Source organism: Schistocerca nitens, chromosome 6 (assembly GCF_023898315.1).
Source record: "Schistocerca nitens isolate TAMUIC-IGC-003100 chromosome 6, iqSchNite1.1, whole genome shotgun sequence".
Classification (NCBI taxonomy): domain Eukaryota; kingdom Metazoa; phylum Arthropoda; class Insecta; order Orthoptera; family Acrididae; genus Schistocerca; species Schistocerca nitens.
The window spans coordinates 576,355,121-576,371,922 of NC_064619.1; the positions used below are offsets into that span (position 1 = coordinate 576,355,121).

The following is a 16,802-nucleotide window of genomic DNA, read 5'->3' on the forward strand; positions in this document are numbered from 1 at the left end:
AAATATTCAAAGATACGATGCACGAGTGTTTTGTAAGCAATCTCCTTTGTAGACACCGTCTTTAACTCTTCTTGGAGGATGCCGCTTTACGTATCTGGAATCACGTTCCTTTCCAATTTGGTCTCCAGTTTTTTCCGAAGGTTGCACTGTCCAATCTCAGAATCACTGCCCACATCGTAATCGGATGTTACTGGAAATGTTATAGCGTGTTTTTCAAATCTAATCCTCATCTGTAAACTGAGCACATCAGTTCTTTCGCGGGCAGTGTCCTTCTCATCCACTGAAAATAACATGACCTTCAAATCAAATGCATCACGAAATCTTTTGTAAGACACGTTGCTCTGGTGGCCACATGAAGTTTCGTGGATTCATTTGATATGTGGCGCAATTGTTTATAAACTTGAGAAACTTTTTCGACGCGTCACTACTGAACCCATTCTCAGTGTTCAAAGGGACACAGGGCCGTGAGCAAACTGCGAAGACTACAGAGACATCTAGTGGTTCCTGCTTGACGAGTAAGCTGCCTTTCTTACAACGTCATGAATGTTAGCCAATCAGCAACAGCACTGCCAACCGATGTCGGCCTGCCCCGGACGGGTCTACACTCTACAGACTTATATTACTCGCTCATTTTACAGCTGCCGACAGCAGATTGCGGCACTAAGCTTTGTTTACATACTGACGGGGCCGAAGTCGTTCGACAATACTCGTCAGTACACGAATGATGCACGTAGCTCGGCATTGTACAGTCACGTTATTGTCATAGAGCGTTATTATAGCTGTGTATTCTCAGCAGTTGCTGAAATGGACAATGATCGAGCAAATATACGTTATCGAATACTACGCTGAGACAGGAAAGTCTTGATTAATAAAGTAGTTCATTTCTGACGAGAACAAAAACGGGAAGGTTTACTAATACAGTTAGAAAGAGCTCTAGAGAGAGAGCAGAAGCAGCAGCAGCAGAAGGAAAAAGTGTAAGTACAGTGCGTAATGTTGTGAACGATGTTAAGAAATCCAGGCGGAGTGGTCAGAAAATTGTGACACCAAGCAAGCAGGGGCTGAGGAAGGAAACGAAGTGTCTCGATGACTTTGATAACTGTTTATTGAAAAGAAAGTTCTTGGAGTATTTTGAATTTAAAAGAGAAATACCGAGCCTTCGAAAGATTAAAGATTGGGCGAAAGAGGCTACAGACATGAATTTCACGGGGAAACGAACCACTTCTGTTAAAATTTTGAAGGCTATGGGATCTCGTTTTAAAAAATGTAGCCGGCCGGAGTGGCCGAGCGGTTCTAGGCGCTAAAGTCTGGAACTGCGCGACCGCTACGTCGCAGGTTCGAATCCTGCCTCGGGCATGGATGTGTGTGATGTCCTTAGGTTAGTTAGGTTTAAGTAGTTCTACGTTCTAGGGGACTGCTGACCTCAGACGTTAAGTCCCATAGTGCTCAGGGCCATTTGAACCATTTAAAAAATGTAAAAATAGGTGAACATTTCTGATTTAGGGGGAGGACATTGCAGCATGGCGTGCACGCTTTCTTACAACTTCGAGAGAAACCGAGAAAGATGCGAACAAACCTGTCGTTTATACTGATGAAACATGTGTGCATACACACTATACGGTCAGTAAATGTAGGCAGCATAGTGACGTACAAGGGGTTCCGAAGAATGAAAGTTCCGGATAAAGAGCAATAGTGGTCCATACGGGAGAAGAAATGGGGTTCATTGAGCGTGCAGAGTTCATCTATGATTCGAGATCACCATCGGAAGACTATCATAACAAAATGAACGGTGAAAATTATATAAAATGGTTTCAAGAGCGCCTAATACCAAATATTGCAGGTGGAAGTTTTGTGGTATTAGACAATGCACCCTACCATTGTGTTCACGAAAATCAAGCGTCTAACATTTCTTCTCGTAGGGTAGATATTACATCATTTAAGCATAAAATTCCGTTCTGTGCGGAGTTCTTGGAAGTTGTCTACAGTATCACGCTTTCCACCCTACAACTGTGATATGACGCCCATTGAACTAATCTGGAATTAAATGAAACAAAAAGTTTCATCGAACAACGTCAGCCGCATTCGCGCGAGGTAGCCGCGCGGTCTCAGGCGCCTTGCCACGGTTCGTGCGGCTTCCTCCGTCGGAGGTTCGAGTCCTCCTTCGGGCATGAGTGTGTGTGTCTTGTCCTTAGCGTAGTTAATTTAAGTTAGATTAAGTAGTGTGTAAGACTAGGGACCGATGACCTCGGCAGTTTGACCCCGTAGGAACTTACCACCACCACCAACATCAGCAGCGTTACTCTTTTCCAACTTAAACAAGTGACTATGGCTGCAATACAGAATATTACGAAAGACGACTGGAAGAAGGGGTGTGATAAAATAAAAACCATTGTGGACGAATACTGCCAAAGAGACGCACTGATGGACAAAGCTATTGACAGTGTTATTATTGAGCCGGCCGCTGTGGCAGAGGGGTTCGAGGCGCTTCAGTCCGGAACCGCGCGGCTGCTACGGTCGCAGGTTCGAATCCTGCCTTGGGCATGGATGTGTGTGATGTCCATAGGTTAGTTTATGTTTACGTAGTTTCTAAGTCTAGGGGACTGATGACCTCAGATGTTAAGTCCCATAGTGCTTTGAGCCATTTGAACCATTTTTTTTTTGTTATTATTGAACTTCAAAGAGACACTTGACGATGAACTTATTACATCGTACACAAAAATTTCGATTTCATTTTCATTTCTTATGCTTTCCTGTAGAATAATGTATTAACAGGGAATCTATTTTCATCTGCTGCTCGCCCAACCGAGGTTTTAGATCCAAAGACAACAGTTTTAGTTTCGCACGATTCTCTGTTTAATAGCAAATGTATTACGCGTTCGGTTCAGTTATTAGATCGTAACACAACAGGATTTTTTCTTCATTTTCTACGTTCTCCTGTAGAAGAGTGTACTAAAATCGACTGTACCGTTGTCTCCTAAACGTATGCATAGGTGTATTGTTCTACCGTAAAACAACATTTTAATATTATTATTGTTCATTTCGATTGTTTTTTGTACAAGAATGTGTTAGTACAATGTATATTTTTTTTTTTTTTTTTTTTTTTTTTTTTGCTGCATATAAACGAAGTACAGTTCACGAACCCTGTTACACTTTTATTGAGCGCAGTTATACCGTTCGCGCGTCATCCGAAACAACCAATAGCAGCACACGTCAACAGTTTGCAGCGCGCCCAGCTAAAACGGCAATTGTAAACTGAACGGGTAACACCTTCAAATCATCCATTCATTATTTCGAGTGGTAATTGAACCGTGATTTATTTTCAAAGAATATTCTTAAGAATTTATTTTATTTACTAGCGATTCATCAAGAACATTAACACATTTAATGACACTATGTAAGCATGGAAGTAGTTGCCAGGGAGTAACTGATGAAATCATAACCAAATTCCTTTTAACAAATGGGAATTTTATTCACTTTAATAGTGCCTAAAAGTATTTTTTTTAAGAAACAGATTTAAAATTATAATCGGAAAACACCCTCTAAATATCAAGTTACAATTTATTCAGAGGCAGAAACAAACAAGTTTTGACCGTATGAGCTTTCGGGCAGAGAACCTTGCCGCTCCCTTTTGATATGGCCGTAGTTACGACCGCTCACAACAGCCTCTGAAAGACTACACTGGTGAAAATCTTCGACACACCAGATTACTTTAAACAATTTACACAAGCACACAAACTATGCACCCTCGTAGGAGGGATGGAAATGGTACAAAACACTAACAATTACAATATTAACTTTGCCACCGAAGGTGCAACTTGATTTTAACTTCTAAGAAAAGTCTTACGGTGAAAGGGTGGCAACTTTATATACTAAAATGATCATTTAAATGAAAGCCCATGAAATTCAATCTTATATAAAATTCTACACGGTTGGCCAAACAAGTTAAGATGCCCTACAGTACACAGATACCGCCTCTAAAGATGATAGGCAAGATCAAGCATATTTCAGGAATTAGGCCGTTAAATTTCAAGCAATAAATTCGTTAACACACCAAATCTGACAAACATGACAGAGGCAGCTACTAACGTACGGTAGATTGAACCGTAGGTTGCTCTAACCCGCCACTACTTCACAAGGGAAAAACGGACCACCCAATTTATAATTCCCGCAGGTGGGCAAACGGAGAAGAATGGTTGGACGACCCCAAAGCAAAACGGCTGGTGACCTCTCCAAGTAAACAAGTAGAATTTAACCAGAGTAAATCAAACAACATATCACCAATCACTTAACTTCTAATAAACTGCGATTTCTCGAGAAGACCTGGCGCAGCACCCCGAAATCGCTCTCCCGAACTGTCCGCTACCAGCCGCTTCAACGGACGCAGGAAGGCGCGCCGATCTCCCGTCTCACGGCGTCGCAGCTCGCACTGGCCAGACCGATGTCGTGGGTTGACTCCTGTTGCTCTCAGGCCGGCCGGAGTGGCCGAGCGGTTCTAGGCGCTACAGTCTGGAACCGCGCGACCGCTACGGTCGCAGGTTCGAATCCTGCCTCGGGCATGGATGTGTGTGTGTCCTTAGCTTAGTTAGGTTTAAGTAGTTCTAAGTTCTAGGGGACTGATGACCTCAGAAGTTAAGTCCCATAGTGCTCAGAGCCATTTGAACGATTTTTCTCCTGTTGCTCTCGTGTCGACCGCGAAGCCACTACCCCTCGCTATACGGCACGGCCCACTGGACTCACGTGGCAACCTCACATGCGCCGACGCTCAAGACGGACAAGTCATCTCGTGTCTCAGTGCGCGACCAACCAACCGATCGATCCAACCGCCAATGACCATTGCCTGAGCAAACTCGAGCATACTGGTGTCCTAACGCGCAGACTCAGATGCAGGAACTAAAGCCGTCGGCACACGGACCGTGCTGTCGAACGTTAACGTTGAGCGTGCCAAGTTCAACGTGCTGCTAACGCTCAGGAACGATGCGACTTGTGCATACGGTACGTGGGCCCCAACGTGGTATACGCGATCGCAACGCACTACAGCGGCAGTTGAGGGATGCTTCTAGTTCGTAAATCACACTGTTTACTCAACGGGCGCGCTTAAAATTCCCACGTTAGCTCCATTAGAACGCACATTTCCTCCGTCGTCCACGAAAAGGAAAGTACCATTTCCAATCAATAAGGGCACAGGCTTATAAATGTTCCATTACAAAAAGTGCATTACAAATTTGGAATACTTCTCCGCATGAGATAAACATTACTTCATCATTCCCACATTTTAGCAAAACCTCAAGGTCAGTCTTACTTGATCACAGTTCCTACCCAGTAGCAGAATCTTTGCAACGCGTGAATTACGAAGCGTAAAAGAAGAAGGAGCAAAATAGCATTACACAAGTAGCGCAAGGTGTCCTGTAGTCCTGTAGATCAAGCCAATCGAACAAAGTCACCCCTCAAAAAAAGGTGAACTTGTATTTACATAACATCAAATATTATAGTCTATACTTCTATTAAACTAATAATAAAGTATCAGAACCTAATAAAAACGCGAATGTCACGAAAAAAAATTGGTTGTGTGAGGACGCGAACCACCGCCCCAACAAAAACCTCAAAATAGGACAGTGACGCTATTCATTACGCTAAACCAACATCACACCTTTCATTGCAATTCGTAGTATTTTACCACTTGCTAAAAACCTTAATCGTAGTTATGTTACTAACTGAAATTTAATTATAACAAATTTTATCAAGAACAATGCGTTTTGGGTGGATCTTAAGTATGTTGCTACCTTCAAATAGCCTACTCTCATTATACGCAAGTTACAATAATTCTTTTGCCACGAATATGATGTTTCTCGTTATTTTATTGGAATGAATCACACAGTTAACAACGGGTTTTGCAGGATTCTCAAATTTCTGGTGGTCGGAACGGTATATATACATATAGGCTTGAAATGAATGCTAATATGGCGCCTCACAACTCTGTACAGAAGGGAGACGGCGTGCGTGTGACGTAGGTGGCGTTCCGCCATCTCAATGGTCAACGCTCAGACGCACGCTCAGAATATCTGGCATGCTAGGTATCTTCTGCACGTTCGGAAAGACTCTCGAACGTGCTATTCCACGCTGTGACGTCAGAAACTCGGCACGCTGAACGCTCAACGTTCGGATGCACGCTCCGTGTGCCGACGGCTTAGGCTCCGACCGGGCGACCACTCGCTGAGTTCTCTTACTGGCGGAGTGAAAAGACTCTCATTTTGCCGGCTTTAAAGGTTGATCCGAACGAAAGACGTACTAGTAGCACTCTGGACGACAGACAGACACCAACTGCCTCACAAATGCGGACGAGAGACTGACCCAGACTGACCGACTAGCGAGCTCATAGCGCCCCTTAAATGCACGTCAACAGGCAACCTTTCCCCTTTCCCACCAGAGGGAGACACCAAAGCTGCGATTGCCACAGCGGCGCCACCGCCAAAAACAAAGGGCGACTGCTTCACACTACGCCCTGCGGCGCGCTCTTCAAAACAGCAATTTTTACCACGGCTCAGTTGTTGTTGTTGTTGTGGTCTTCAGTCCTGAGACTGGTTTGATGCAGCTCTCCATGCTACCCTATCCTGTGCAAGTTTCTTCATCTCCCAGTACCTACTGCAACCTACATCCTTCTGAATCTGCTTAGTGTATTCATCTCTTGGTCTCCCTCTACGATTTTTACCCTCCACGGTGCCCTCCAATGCTAAATTTGTGATCCCTTGATGCCTCAAAACATGTCCTACCAACCGGTCCCCTCTTCTCGTCAAGTTGTGCCACAAACTCCTCTTCTCCCCAATTCTATTCAATACCTCCTCATTAGATATGTGATCTACCCATCCAATCTTCAGCATTCTTCTGTAGCACCACATTTCGAAAACTTCTATTCTCTTCCTGTCCAAACTATTTATCGTCCATGTTTCACTTCCATACATGGCTACACTCCATACAAATACTTTCAGAAACGACTTCCTGACACTTAAATCTATACTCGATGTTACCAAATTTCTCTTCTTCAGAAATGCTTTCCTTGCCATTGCCGGTCTACATTTTATATCTTCTTTACTTCGTCCATCATCAGTTATTTTGCTCCCCAAATAGCAAAACTCCTTAACTACTTTAAGTGTCTCATTTCCTAATCTAATTCCCTCAGCATCACCCGACTTAATTCGACTCCTTTCAAGACACTGTCCATTCCGTTCAACTGCTCTTCCAAGTGCTTTGCTGTCTCTGACAGAATTATAATGTCATCGGCGAACCTCAAAGTTTTTATTTCTTCTCCATGGATTTTAATACATACTCCGAACTTTTCTTTTGTTTCCTTTACTGCTTGCTCAATATACAGATTGAATAACATCGGGGAGAGGCTACAACCCTGTCTCACTCCCCAACCACTGCTTCCCTTTCATGCCCCTCGATTCTTATAACTGCCATCTGGTTTCTGTACAAATTGTAAATAGCCTTTCGCTCCCTGTATTTTACCCCTGCCACCTTCAGAATTTGAAAAAGAGTATTCCAGTCAACATTCTCAATAGCTTTCTCTAAGTCTACAAATGCTAGAAACGTAGGTTTGCCTTTTCTTAATCTAGCTTCTGAAATAAATCGTAGGGTCAGTATTGCCTCACGTGTTCCAATATTTCTGCGGAATCCAAACAGATCTTCCCCGAGGACGGCTCAGTAATGAAAACATTGTGACTTACCCCCGAAATTTATAGTTTATTTTGATACTGGACACTGACGAGAGAGCGGAGCCAGTAAGAAGTCGGTGTGTTGAGCAGATCACCACCGGCAACCTGAGGTCGGCGGAAGAGCAGGCGGCTGACGCGGAGGAGAAGCGTCCCATGATGCAGCGCGCGGGCTCGGCGGAGGCGCTGGTGGGCGGCGCGGCGGCGGCGCGCGCGGGCCGCCTGGCGCAGTCGCAACCCGCGCTGCAGCTGCTGGGCACCGGCACCCCCGCCCCCCACCACCCACACCCCCACCACCAGCACTACCAGCAGCTGCACGGCGTGCGGCGCGCGCCCAGCGCCGGCGGGCTCATGCAGCGCAAGGACATCCTCTACAGCGGCAGCCTGCACAACATCCCGCTGCACCACAGGTACGCCCACGTCTGGCTGCACGAGTGACTGCCTTGTCTCGACTACTCGAGAAACTGCCCCTGGCGTTTCGTTTCTGTACTGGGTCTCGTCTGTTTTTTTTTTTTTTTTCTTTATTGTTGATTCCACACCTGATACAGTTGTACCGTAGGTATCTAGAAGAGCGTAGCGTTCCAAAGGATTGGAAAAGGGCACAGGTCATCCCCGTTTTCAAGAAGGGACGTCGAACAGATGTGCAGAACTATAGACCTATATCCAGGGCCGGCCAGAAATTCTGCACCCGTGCGGTGCTCCTGCACATGTGCAACTTCCGGGTCACAGCGTGCACGCCGCAGCCGTCAGCGTTCATGTAGTGCATGTTTCTACCCACAGATCTCGCTTTATCCACTTGCTGGGATACTCTGTACCGGCGCATTCTAGTGCTCTTTCCACAGCTTGCAAGCCAACCATGGGACGGTATTTCGCGTATTAAACATTTAAAATACTGTCACAGTCTACTCATTGAGACGTCTACTTTTATGTTAACAGTTTAACCCAGTAAGAGAAGTAATACAGTGAACAACCGTGGGTTTTTATTAAGACAGCTTGACTGACGGCACGTAAATACGAGTAATGTTTTTGATCTAGTATTTAAGAAAGAGAGCACTTAGCGACTTCCAGTGAACCTTATTCATGATTTCAAATAACATTAAACTAATGCAAGGTTTCCTATAACTAATTCTCGGTGCCCTCAGTTACACCCACATAATTTCTGTCTCACTGACCTCTGAACAGAATGATAACCGTAGACCTCTCGATGATCACCTGTTATTTCAATACCATTATTGCTACATCTTTCATCAGCTCCGTCTGAAATCTGCATAATAACCGACAATTAGATGAATGTTACGTTTTATCGACTTCAGCTGAGCGTAGCCCTTCACACATTAAAAAAACCGTAAATGTAATTATACATTGGAACAATCGGTTTAATGACCAACTTTCCTGATAATAATGTAACATGGAGCAGAATGAGGCACTAATGCACAGTTAGTAAACAATAATTTTTAATTATGAAAGGAATAAATCCAAACACGTTTATCACTGGTCATGAGATATGATAATCGAGTTGATGTGTCTCACCCATTTTCTAAAGGACATTTAATTTTGCTTGCCGTTCTTTACTCTTGAGTACACTACACTCGTCTTTGTGATATGTGTTGTACTGTCTTTCAATTGAAAACTTACGCTGGCCGCCTATTATTCGGCGGCATAGCAAACACTGTGAGTTTTCACCAACGGCTACAAAAAAGAATTGCAGTTCCCAGTCATTTTTAGACGACTGAGAACATAGATCTCCCGTCCTTTGCTTTTTCACAGTACCTACCATTTTTCAGTACTTCTCTGTTAAGGTTACGGTTACCAGGGGTAAACGAGACTGGGTATGTTGCGCTCTTGCTTGTACCACATGAACAGGGAAGTGGAGCCGCCGCCGTTCATTTAGGACACATGTCAAATAACAGATGTCGCTGTCGCACATGTGCGCACATGTGCAGCACTTCCGCACGTCTCCACACTGTGCAGCGTTTGGCCGGCCCTGCCTATATCTCTACCGTCTATCAGTTGTAGAATTTTGGAGCACGTATTATGTTCGAGTATAACGACTTTTCTGGAGACTAGAAATCTACTCTGTAGGAATCAGCATGGGTTTCGAAAAAGACGACTGTGTAAAACCCAGCTCGCGCTACTCGTCCACGAGACTCAAGAGGGCCATAGACACGGGTTCCCAGGTAGATGCCGTGTTTCTTGACTTCCGCAAGGCGTTCGATACAGTTCCCCACAGTCGTTTAATGAACAAAGTAAGAGCATATGGAGTATCAGACCATTTGTATGATTGGATTGAAGAGTTCCTAGATAACAGAAAGCAGCATGTCATTCTCAATGGAGAGAAGTCTTCCGAAGTAAGGGTGATTTCAGGTGTGTCGCAGGGGAGTGTTGTAGGACCGTTGGTTCACTGAGGCCTTTTGCGGATGATGCTGTGGTATATCGAGAGGTTGTAACAATGGAAAATTGTACTAAAATGCAGGAGGATCTGCAGCGAATTGACGCATGGTGCAGGGAATGGCAATTGAATCTCAATGTCTCAATGTAGACAAGTGTAATGTGCTGCGAATACATAGAAAGAAAGACCCCCTTATCATTTAGCTAAAATATAGCAGGTCAGCAACTGGAAGCAATTAATTCCATAAATTATCTGGGAGTACTCATTAGGAGTGATTTAAAATGGAATGATCATATAAAGTTGATCGTCGGTAAAGCAGATGCCAGACTGAGATTCACTGGAAGAATCCTAAGGAAACGCAATCCGAAAACGAAGGAAGTAGGTTACAGTACGCGTGTTCGCCCACTGATTGAATACTGCTCAGCAGTGTGTGATCCGTACCAGATAAGGTTGATAGAAGAGATAGAGAAGATTCAATGGAGAGCAGTGCACTTCGTTACAGGATCATTTAGTAATCGCGAAAGTGTTACGGAGATGTTAGATAAACTTCTGTGGAAGACTCTGCAGGAGAGACACTCAGTAGCTCGGTACAGGCTTTTGTTGAAGTTTCGAGAACATACCTTCACCGAGGAGTCAAGCAGTATATTGTTCCCTCCTACGTATATCTCGCGAAGAGACCATGAGGATAAAATCAGAGAGATTAGAGCCCACACAGATTCATACCGACAATCCTTCTTTCCACGAACAATACGAGACGGGAATAGAAGGGAGAACCGATAGAGGTACTCAAGGTATCCTCCACAACACACCGTCAGGTGGCTTGCGGAGTATGGATGTAGATGTAGATGTAGGCCAGCAGCGACATATTACGCCGCTCTTCGGTCAGAGATAAAACTAATGATACAAAAGAAGACAATCGCAGAACAGACATGGTGGATATACAAACGGGGACATACAAAATTAAAACACACAGAGCCGTTCACGGGATTAGAGTCCAAAATAAAAATGTTCAGACACGTGGGCACGCACAGAGATGGCAGCTGACACACGCGAACGTTGGAGCACAAACGAGTAAACACTGGAACACTTGAGCAGGAACACGACGGCACACACAAACACTAGGCGATGATCTCCGGCGCGCGAAAGTTCACTGTACGTGTACGAGTCCTGGGCCTGCCAAAAAGGGGAAAAAAGGGGGGGAGGAGGGAGAGGGGAGTGTGTAGATGCCCGTGGCAGAGGAGATGGGAGGGGGAGGAAAGAAGGTAGGGGGTAGGGGAAGTCTGGGGGGAGGAAGGAGGGAGGAGGGAGAGAAGGGAGATAGGGTGCCCTCGGGAAAAAACACAGGGTGCGATAGAGGAGGATCAAAGTTGGTAGTAGGGGTAGATGGAGGGGATGAGGGCATCATCAGGGAGGGGGAGTTGGTGGAAGCCACCTTGGGCGAGGGTATGGAGAGTGGAGAGATGCAGAGCAGGTGGGATGTGGGAACGCAGGCGCGACAGCGGACGTGGGTGGGAGAGGATGAGAGAGACAAGCGGGTGAGGGGGATCAAGTTTGCGGGAGGTGTAGAGGATCCGTATCCGTTCGAGGAAAAGAAGGAGGTGCGGGAACGGAATAAGGCCGTAGAGGATCTGCGTGGGGGAGAGGAGACGGATGCGATAGGCGAGGCGGATCTCGTCTGGTTTGAGTGGTCATTTATGTTTACACGTCAGCGCCAAAATTACTTGAGTTATGAGCATGATCGTGACAGCTGTCGGCTGCGAAGTTTGGCATCGATGAAAGTGAGGCTGTGAGGGACTATCCTTTTCACGAAAAAAATCGAAATATACGAGGGCTGCCCAGAAAGTAATACACTGCGCTTTTTTTCTCTGCCGAAAACAATGCTACGAATGCGAAACGCTACGTATGTATTATTTGAAGTCTCCTGGGTGAGCGCGCCAAGTTTCCGTCACCTCCGACAGATAGCGTAGCTGCAGGACAGATTCAAAATGGCGTCTGTAGGTGATGTACGTTACAAGCAACGTGACGTCATTGAATTTCTCACTGAAGAGAAAGAAACTGTGGGAATATTCACAAACGCTTGTGCAAAGTCTGTGGAGCATCTGCTTTCGACAGAAGTACAGCTTGTCACTGGGCACGGAATGTGAGTTCATCAGAAGGCAGTTCGGCGAAGCTCTACGATTTGCAGTGGTCGGGGAGACCGTCAACGGCAGTCACATCCGACCTAGCCCCCTCGGACTTCCACCTATTTGGGCCATTAAAAGATGCCATTCGTGGAAGATATTTTGAGGACGATGAGGAGGTGATTCACACAGTGAAGCACTGGCTCCCCCGCCATGACATGGACTGGTACCAACAGGGCATACACGCCCTAGTTTCGCACTGGAGAAAGACCATAGAACGGGATTTAGATAACGTGCAAAATTAGGGTGTGTAGATAAAACACCATTCTTTCGTGTGTGTAATTCTCATTATGTTCAATAAAGAATTGTTGAAGAAAAAAATGTGATGCATTACTTTCTGCGCATCCCTCGTAGTAACAAAATGTAAGAAAAAGTGATTAGAATAGAGATTATTAATTTGCAAAGTCATAGTGGAAGCTCTTGTGAAAGGTCACGTGGTAAATTCCTTACACTCCTGGGAACAGAAAGAATAGGAAAAGCGTCATCCAAACATTTCAGAAGGCATACATTTATTTCCTCGAGAATATATCTACTTGCAAACACATTAGATAATGACATGTCGTTGAATCGGGTGCACTGCCGGTGGTCTGCGTTTATCTAACACAATATTTCGACGTCGTACCTCGGCGTCTTCATCAGGTGCTTCCTGTGACTTAACGACAGGCTGGTCGTGTCCCGCATTTATGTCTGGACGGTGTCTGGCGTTCCCTACGCCGTCCGCTCCCGCTGGGACCGTGTCGGTTGGTCGCCAGATGTTCCGTCCTCCGTCAGCGCCCACTTCCGTTGTTTTCCCCGGTGGCGGCCGTTTCATGGCGTATCCTACTAGGTCCGCGACCGCCAGGCGCGTTCCTAGTACTGTCGACAGGCTACGTTTCCTGTTGCTGACCGTTCCGACTTTCTCCAGCGCTCCTCTCATTCTCCTGGTCTTGTGTTTTCTTCCATTGGTTTTGTAATAGGTCCAAAGCCGGGTTCCACGCCGTGCTGAATTGGTATCCAGCTTCCCAGTTTATCAAGTTCTCTGTCATCTTGATTTCGATCGATTCAGTGATGACGCTGTCCCAAAATTTGGGGGTCTGAGAAGAGATCCTGGTTTTATCATAATTCATGGTTTACTCAAGTTCCAAGCAATGTTTTGCTATTGCCGATTTAGTGGCTTGTCGTAACCTAGTATGCCTTTGGTGCTCTTTACATCTTATATCAACGATCCTGGTGGTCTGGCCAATGTCAGACATACCGCATTCACCAGGTATATGGTAGATACCAGGTTTTCTCAATCCCAGATCATCCTTAACTGTTCCAAGAAGCGTCCTCATATTGTTTGGTGGGCAGAACAAACTCTTGATATTGTGCCTTTTCAGTATTCTGCTGGTCTTAGTAGATGTAGGTCCTGCATACGGTAGAAAGGCTACCCTCCTGGTCTCTTCTTCTTGTTCTTCTCCCTCAGTATCAGGTCGTCTGGAGGAATGTAGCACCTTGCGGATGTCCCGTGCTGAGTATCCGTTGTCTGCGAACACTTGCTGTAGGTGTTCTAACTCTGCTGCCAAGCTGTCTGAGTCGGACAGTGTTTTGTCCTCGATGATGTTTTGTCCTCGATGATGGCAGCTGTCAGCCTGTAGGTATAAGTCGGTGTGTGTGTAGGTGTTCTATACACACTATGGCCTAATGTGCTGTCTGCTTCCTTTTCACAAGGACATCCAGGAACGGAAGTTGACCATTATTTTCTAGTTCCATTGTGAACTTAATGCTGGGGCGGCCGGAGTGGCCGAGCAGTTCTAGGCGCTACAGTTTGGAACCGCGCGACCGTTACGATCGCAGGTTCGAATCCTGCCTCAGGCATGGATGTGATGTCCTTAGGTTAGATAGGTTTAAGTAGTTCTAAGTTCTAGGGGACTGATGACCTCAGAAGTTAAGTCCCATAGTATTCAGAGCCATTTTAACCATTTAATGCTAGAGCGTCTCGAGTTCAGATGATCAAGAAACTCGTGCAGTTTTCCCCGACCATGTGGCCAGATGACAAACGTGTCATCAACGTACCTATAGAAACAGGTCGGCTTGTAGGTGGCGGTCGTAAGTGGCTCATCCTCGAATCTCTCCATAAACAGATTCGCCACTACCTTCAGTCTGTTCATAAAACTGGCCTCCACATAGGAAATAGATCGACGTTAAGATAAGCTTGAACAGGTCCAACTCAGCTCCACTGATTGAATCGAGTGTTCCTGAAGTGGTATCCTAGTGAGCAGAGACACAACATCGAAGCTGACCATGATGTCTTTGTTAGAGATTCGTAGGTTTTTGAAACGTTCCACTAAGTCTGATGAGTTGCGGATATGGTGGACGAACTTTCCCACATACGGTGCCAACATCTTCTTAAGGTGGGTGGCTGTAGGAAAAGTGGCTGCACCAATATTACTTACAATAAGACTCAACGGTATACTCTCTTTATGGACCTTGGGCAACGCATAATCTAGGTGGCACTGGTGCCTTAGCTTTCAGTTGCTTGACAACCTTCTCAAGCCTTCCTGTTTCCTTGAGTAGAGCTCTGGTTTTCCTGTCCACTCTATCGGTGGGGTCGTTCTCTAGTGGACTGTAAGCAGGGTGGCCTGTAAGACAATATCTAGAACGCAGTGAACAGCGCTTTTTGCTTTAACCAGTGCATCTCGTTTTCTTGCTAAGTGCCAAATAACATAGAAAATAATTTTTCTCGTCATATAATTCTGAATTTTTCACTGTTGAAATAATTTTCTTTAAAACAAGTTAATCTCTTTACGTTCTTATTTACTCATAGTGTAGGCTTTCCTCTGTGAAATACAAATTACCTTCTTGCTTTCAGATATTTCGTTCCTTTTGTAGGAGGACACTAGTAGGAAAATTTACAAGACCTTTCTAACTTTTCAACGTGTAACGAAAACAGAGCAAACAACGCAACGAAAATAAAGAAGAAACCAAAGCACAAAATCCATTTCTATAATAGGAGTGGGATCGACCAGTACAGGCTAGCTTCCTACGGTAGCAAATGCTGTCATAGTCCTTTGTATCTGCACATGCAATGTGTGCAGCATACTCGGAAATTTAAAACTTCAAACTCTGCACAATCTATAGATAATTGGCGTCACAGACAAACTCGCGTTGTGAATGGTTGCTGATTAACACACAGGCACAGAAAGTACATATACTTCAGTCAGGCGATTTGGACCAGAAAGTCGCTTTTGTAAAACAAGCTTTACCTCGCCTGCCACGAGTGATCGTTCCCATTTAGACTTCAGCATCAACGCTGTGTGATCTGTGAGACTTACTAGTTATAGTAACAGAATGTAGGAAGAAGCAATGATAGAATTTATTAATGACTATAGCAAAATTAATGAGAAAGGTCATGTGGTAAATTCTCTACACTCATGAGAACTGAAGGAATATGAAATGTGTTGTCCAAAAATTTCAAAACATGTCTATGCACATTACTAAATGAAAGTCCCCTCGATGCGTTTTTCTGTCTGTATGTGGCGCGCCGCATCAGACCAGTCAGAAGATTGATGACTCATAAAAAAAGTGAAGGTCAGTCTCGGTGACTAATGTAAGGAATTTCATATAGTTTTCACTAATAGACAGACTGATTCACAAGGAAGGATTGTGTACATATTTTACAATTACTGTAATGATGAGTGTGCAATATACGTATTGTAATCTGTTCCATATCTAATTGGTGTTTGGAGTGACATCTCACGGCAATGATCGGTACTCTGAGCTGGCGGGAAAACCAGAAAAGTAAACTGTCGCCTCAACTCCAAATAGCATCAGAGCTTCACCAAAATCTCTAAATATTGCTAAATTAAAATCCCCTGTCATGTTTTTCTGCCCGTATGTTTGGATTCATCTCAGCAAATACTGTTGCGATTTTGATACAGTTTTCATTAAGAGACTGACGGTTTATGGTGCTTGTCACTTGAGTCATGCCTCCATGGAACTTAAGTGGCGTCAGCTGTCATAACTATACGCAGTGGTCTCCATACGAAATTAATGCTAGACCACTCAACCAACCATAGATATTTGGTGCTAACTCTGTGAAGGTGACATACGTCACTAGTATACTTTCAAACATGTCAGATAATATTTAGAAGGCACTTGTCTATCTGCCTGTTTGGTAAAAATTTTGCAGTGATGAACTGTTGACTTGAAATTATTAACAAAGCTAAGAACTAGATAACAATGCAATATTAACTTTCTTTCTTGTCGGTCTGTTCAGTATGGGTACAGATAGGGGTGAAAAAGTTTTATAATACCTTGTACCCGGTCGGGTGAAACATGTCACATGACATCTCGCGTATAGTTGGCTAAACTGCGATTGCGAGGTTGCAATAGCTGCCACAACACACGCCCACATCTCCGAAGTACGTTTTGTAAATTTAAGCTACAGTTAACGCTTGTACGTAAATAGAACAAAGTACATTTTTTAACAACAGAGACAACGACGAAGGAGACATGGCATTTGATACTACACTCCTGGAAATGGAAAAAAGAACACATTGACACCGGTGT

General features: G+C 44.7%; 1 protein-coding gene across 1 annotated transcript in view; it reads left to right on the plus strand.

Moving 5' to 3' along the window:
* The window catches only part of LOC126263482 (monocarboxylate transporter 12), a 748,493-nt gene that overhangs the window by 669,280 nt on the left and 62,411 nt on the right, over positions 1-16,802 (plus strand). Inside the window, exons 5-6 of the mRNA XM_049960574.1 lie at positions 7,797-7,886; positions 7,953-8,113. Of these exons, the coding sequence (XP_049816531.1) occupies positions 7,797-7,886; positions 7,953-8,113 (251 nt within the window). The remainder of the gene's footprint in view (positions 1-7,796; positions 7,887-7,952; positions 8,114-16,802) is intronic.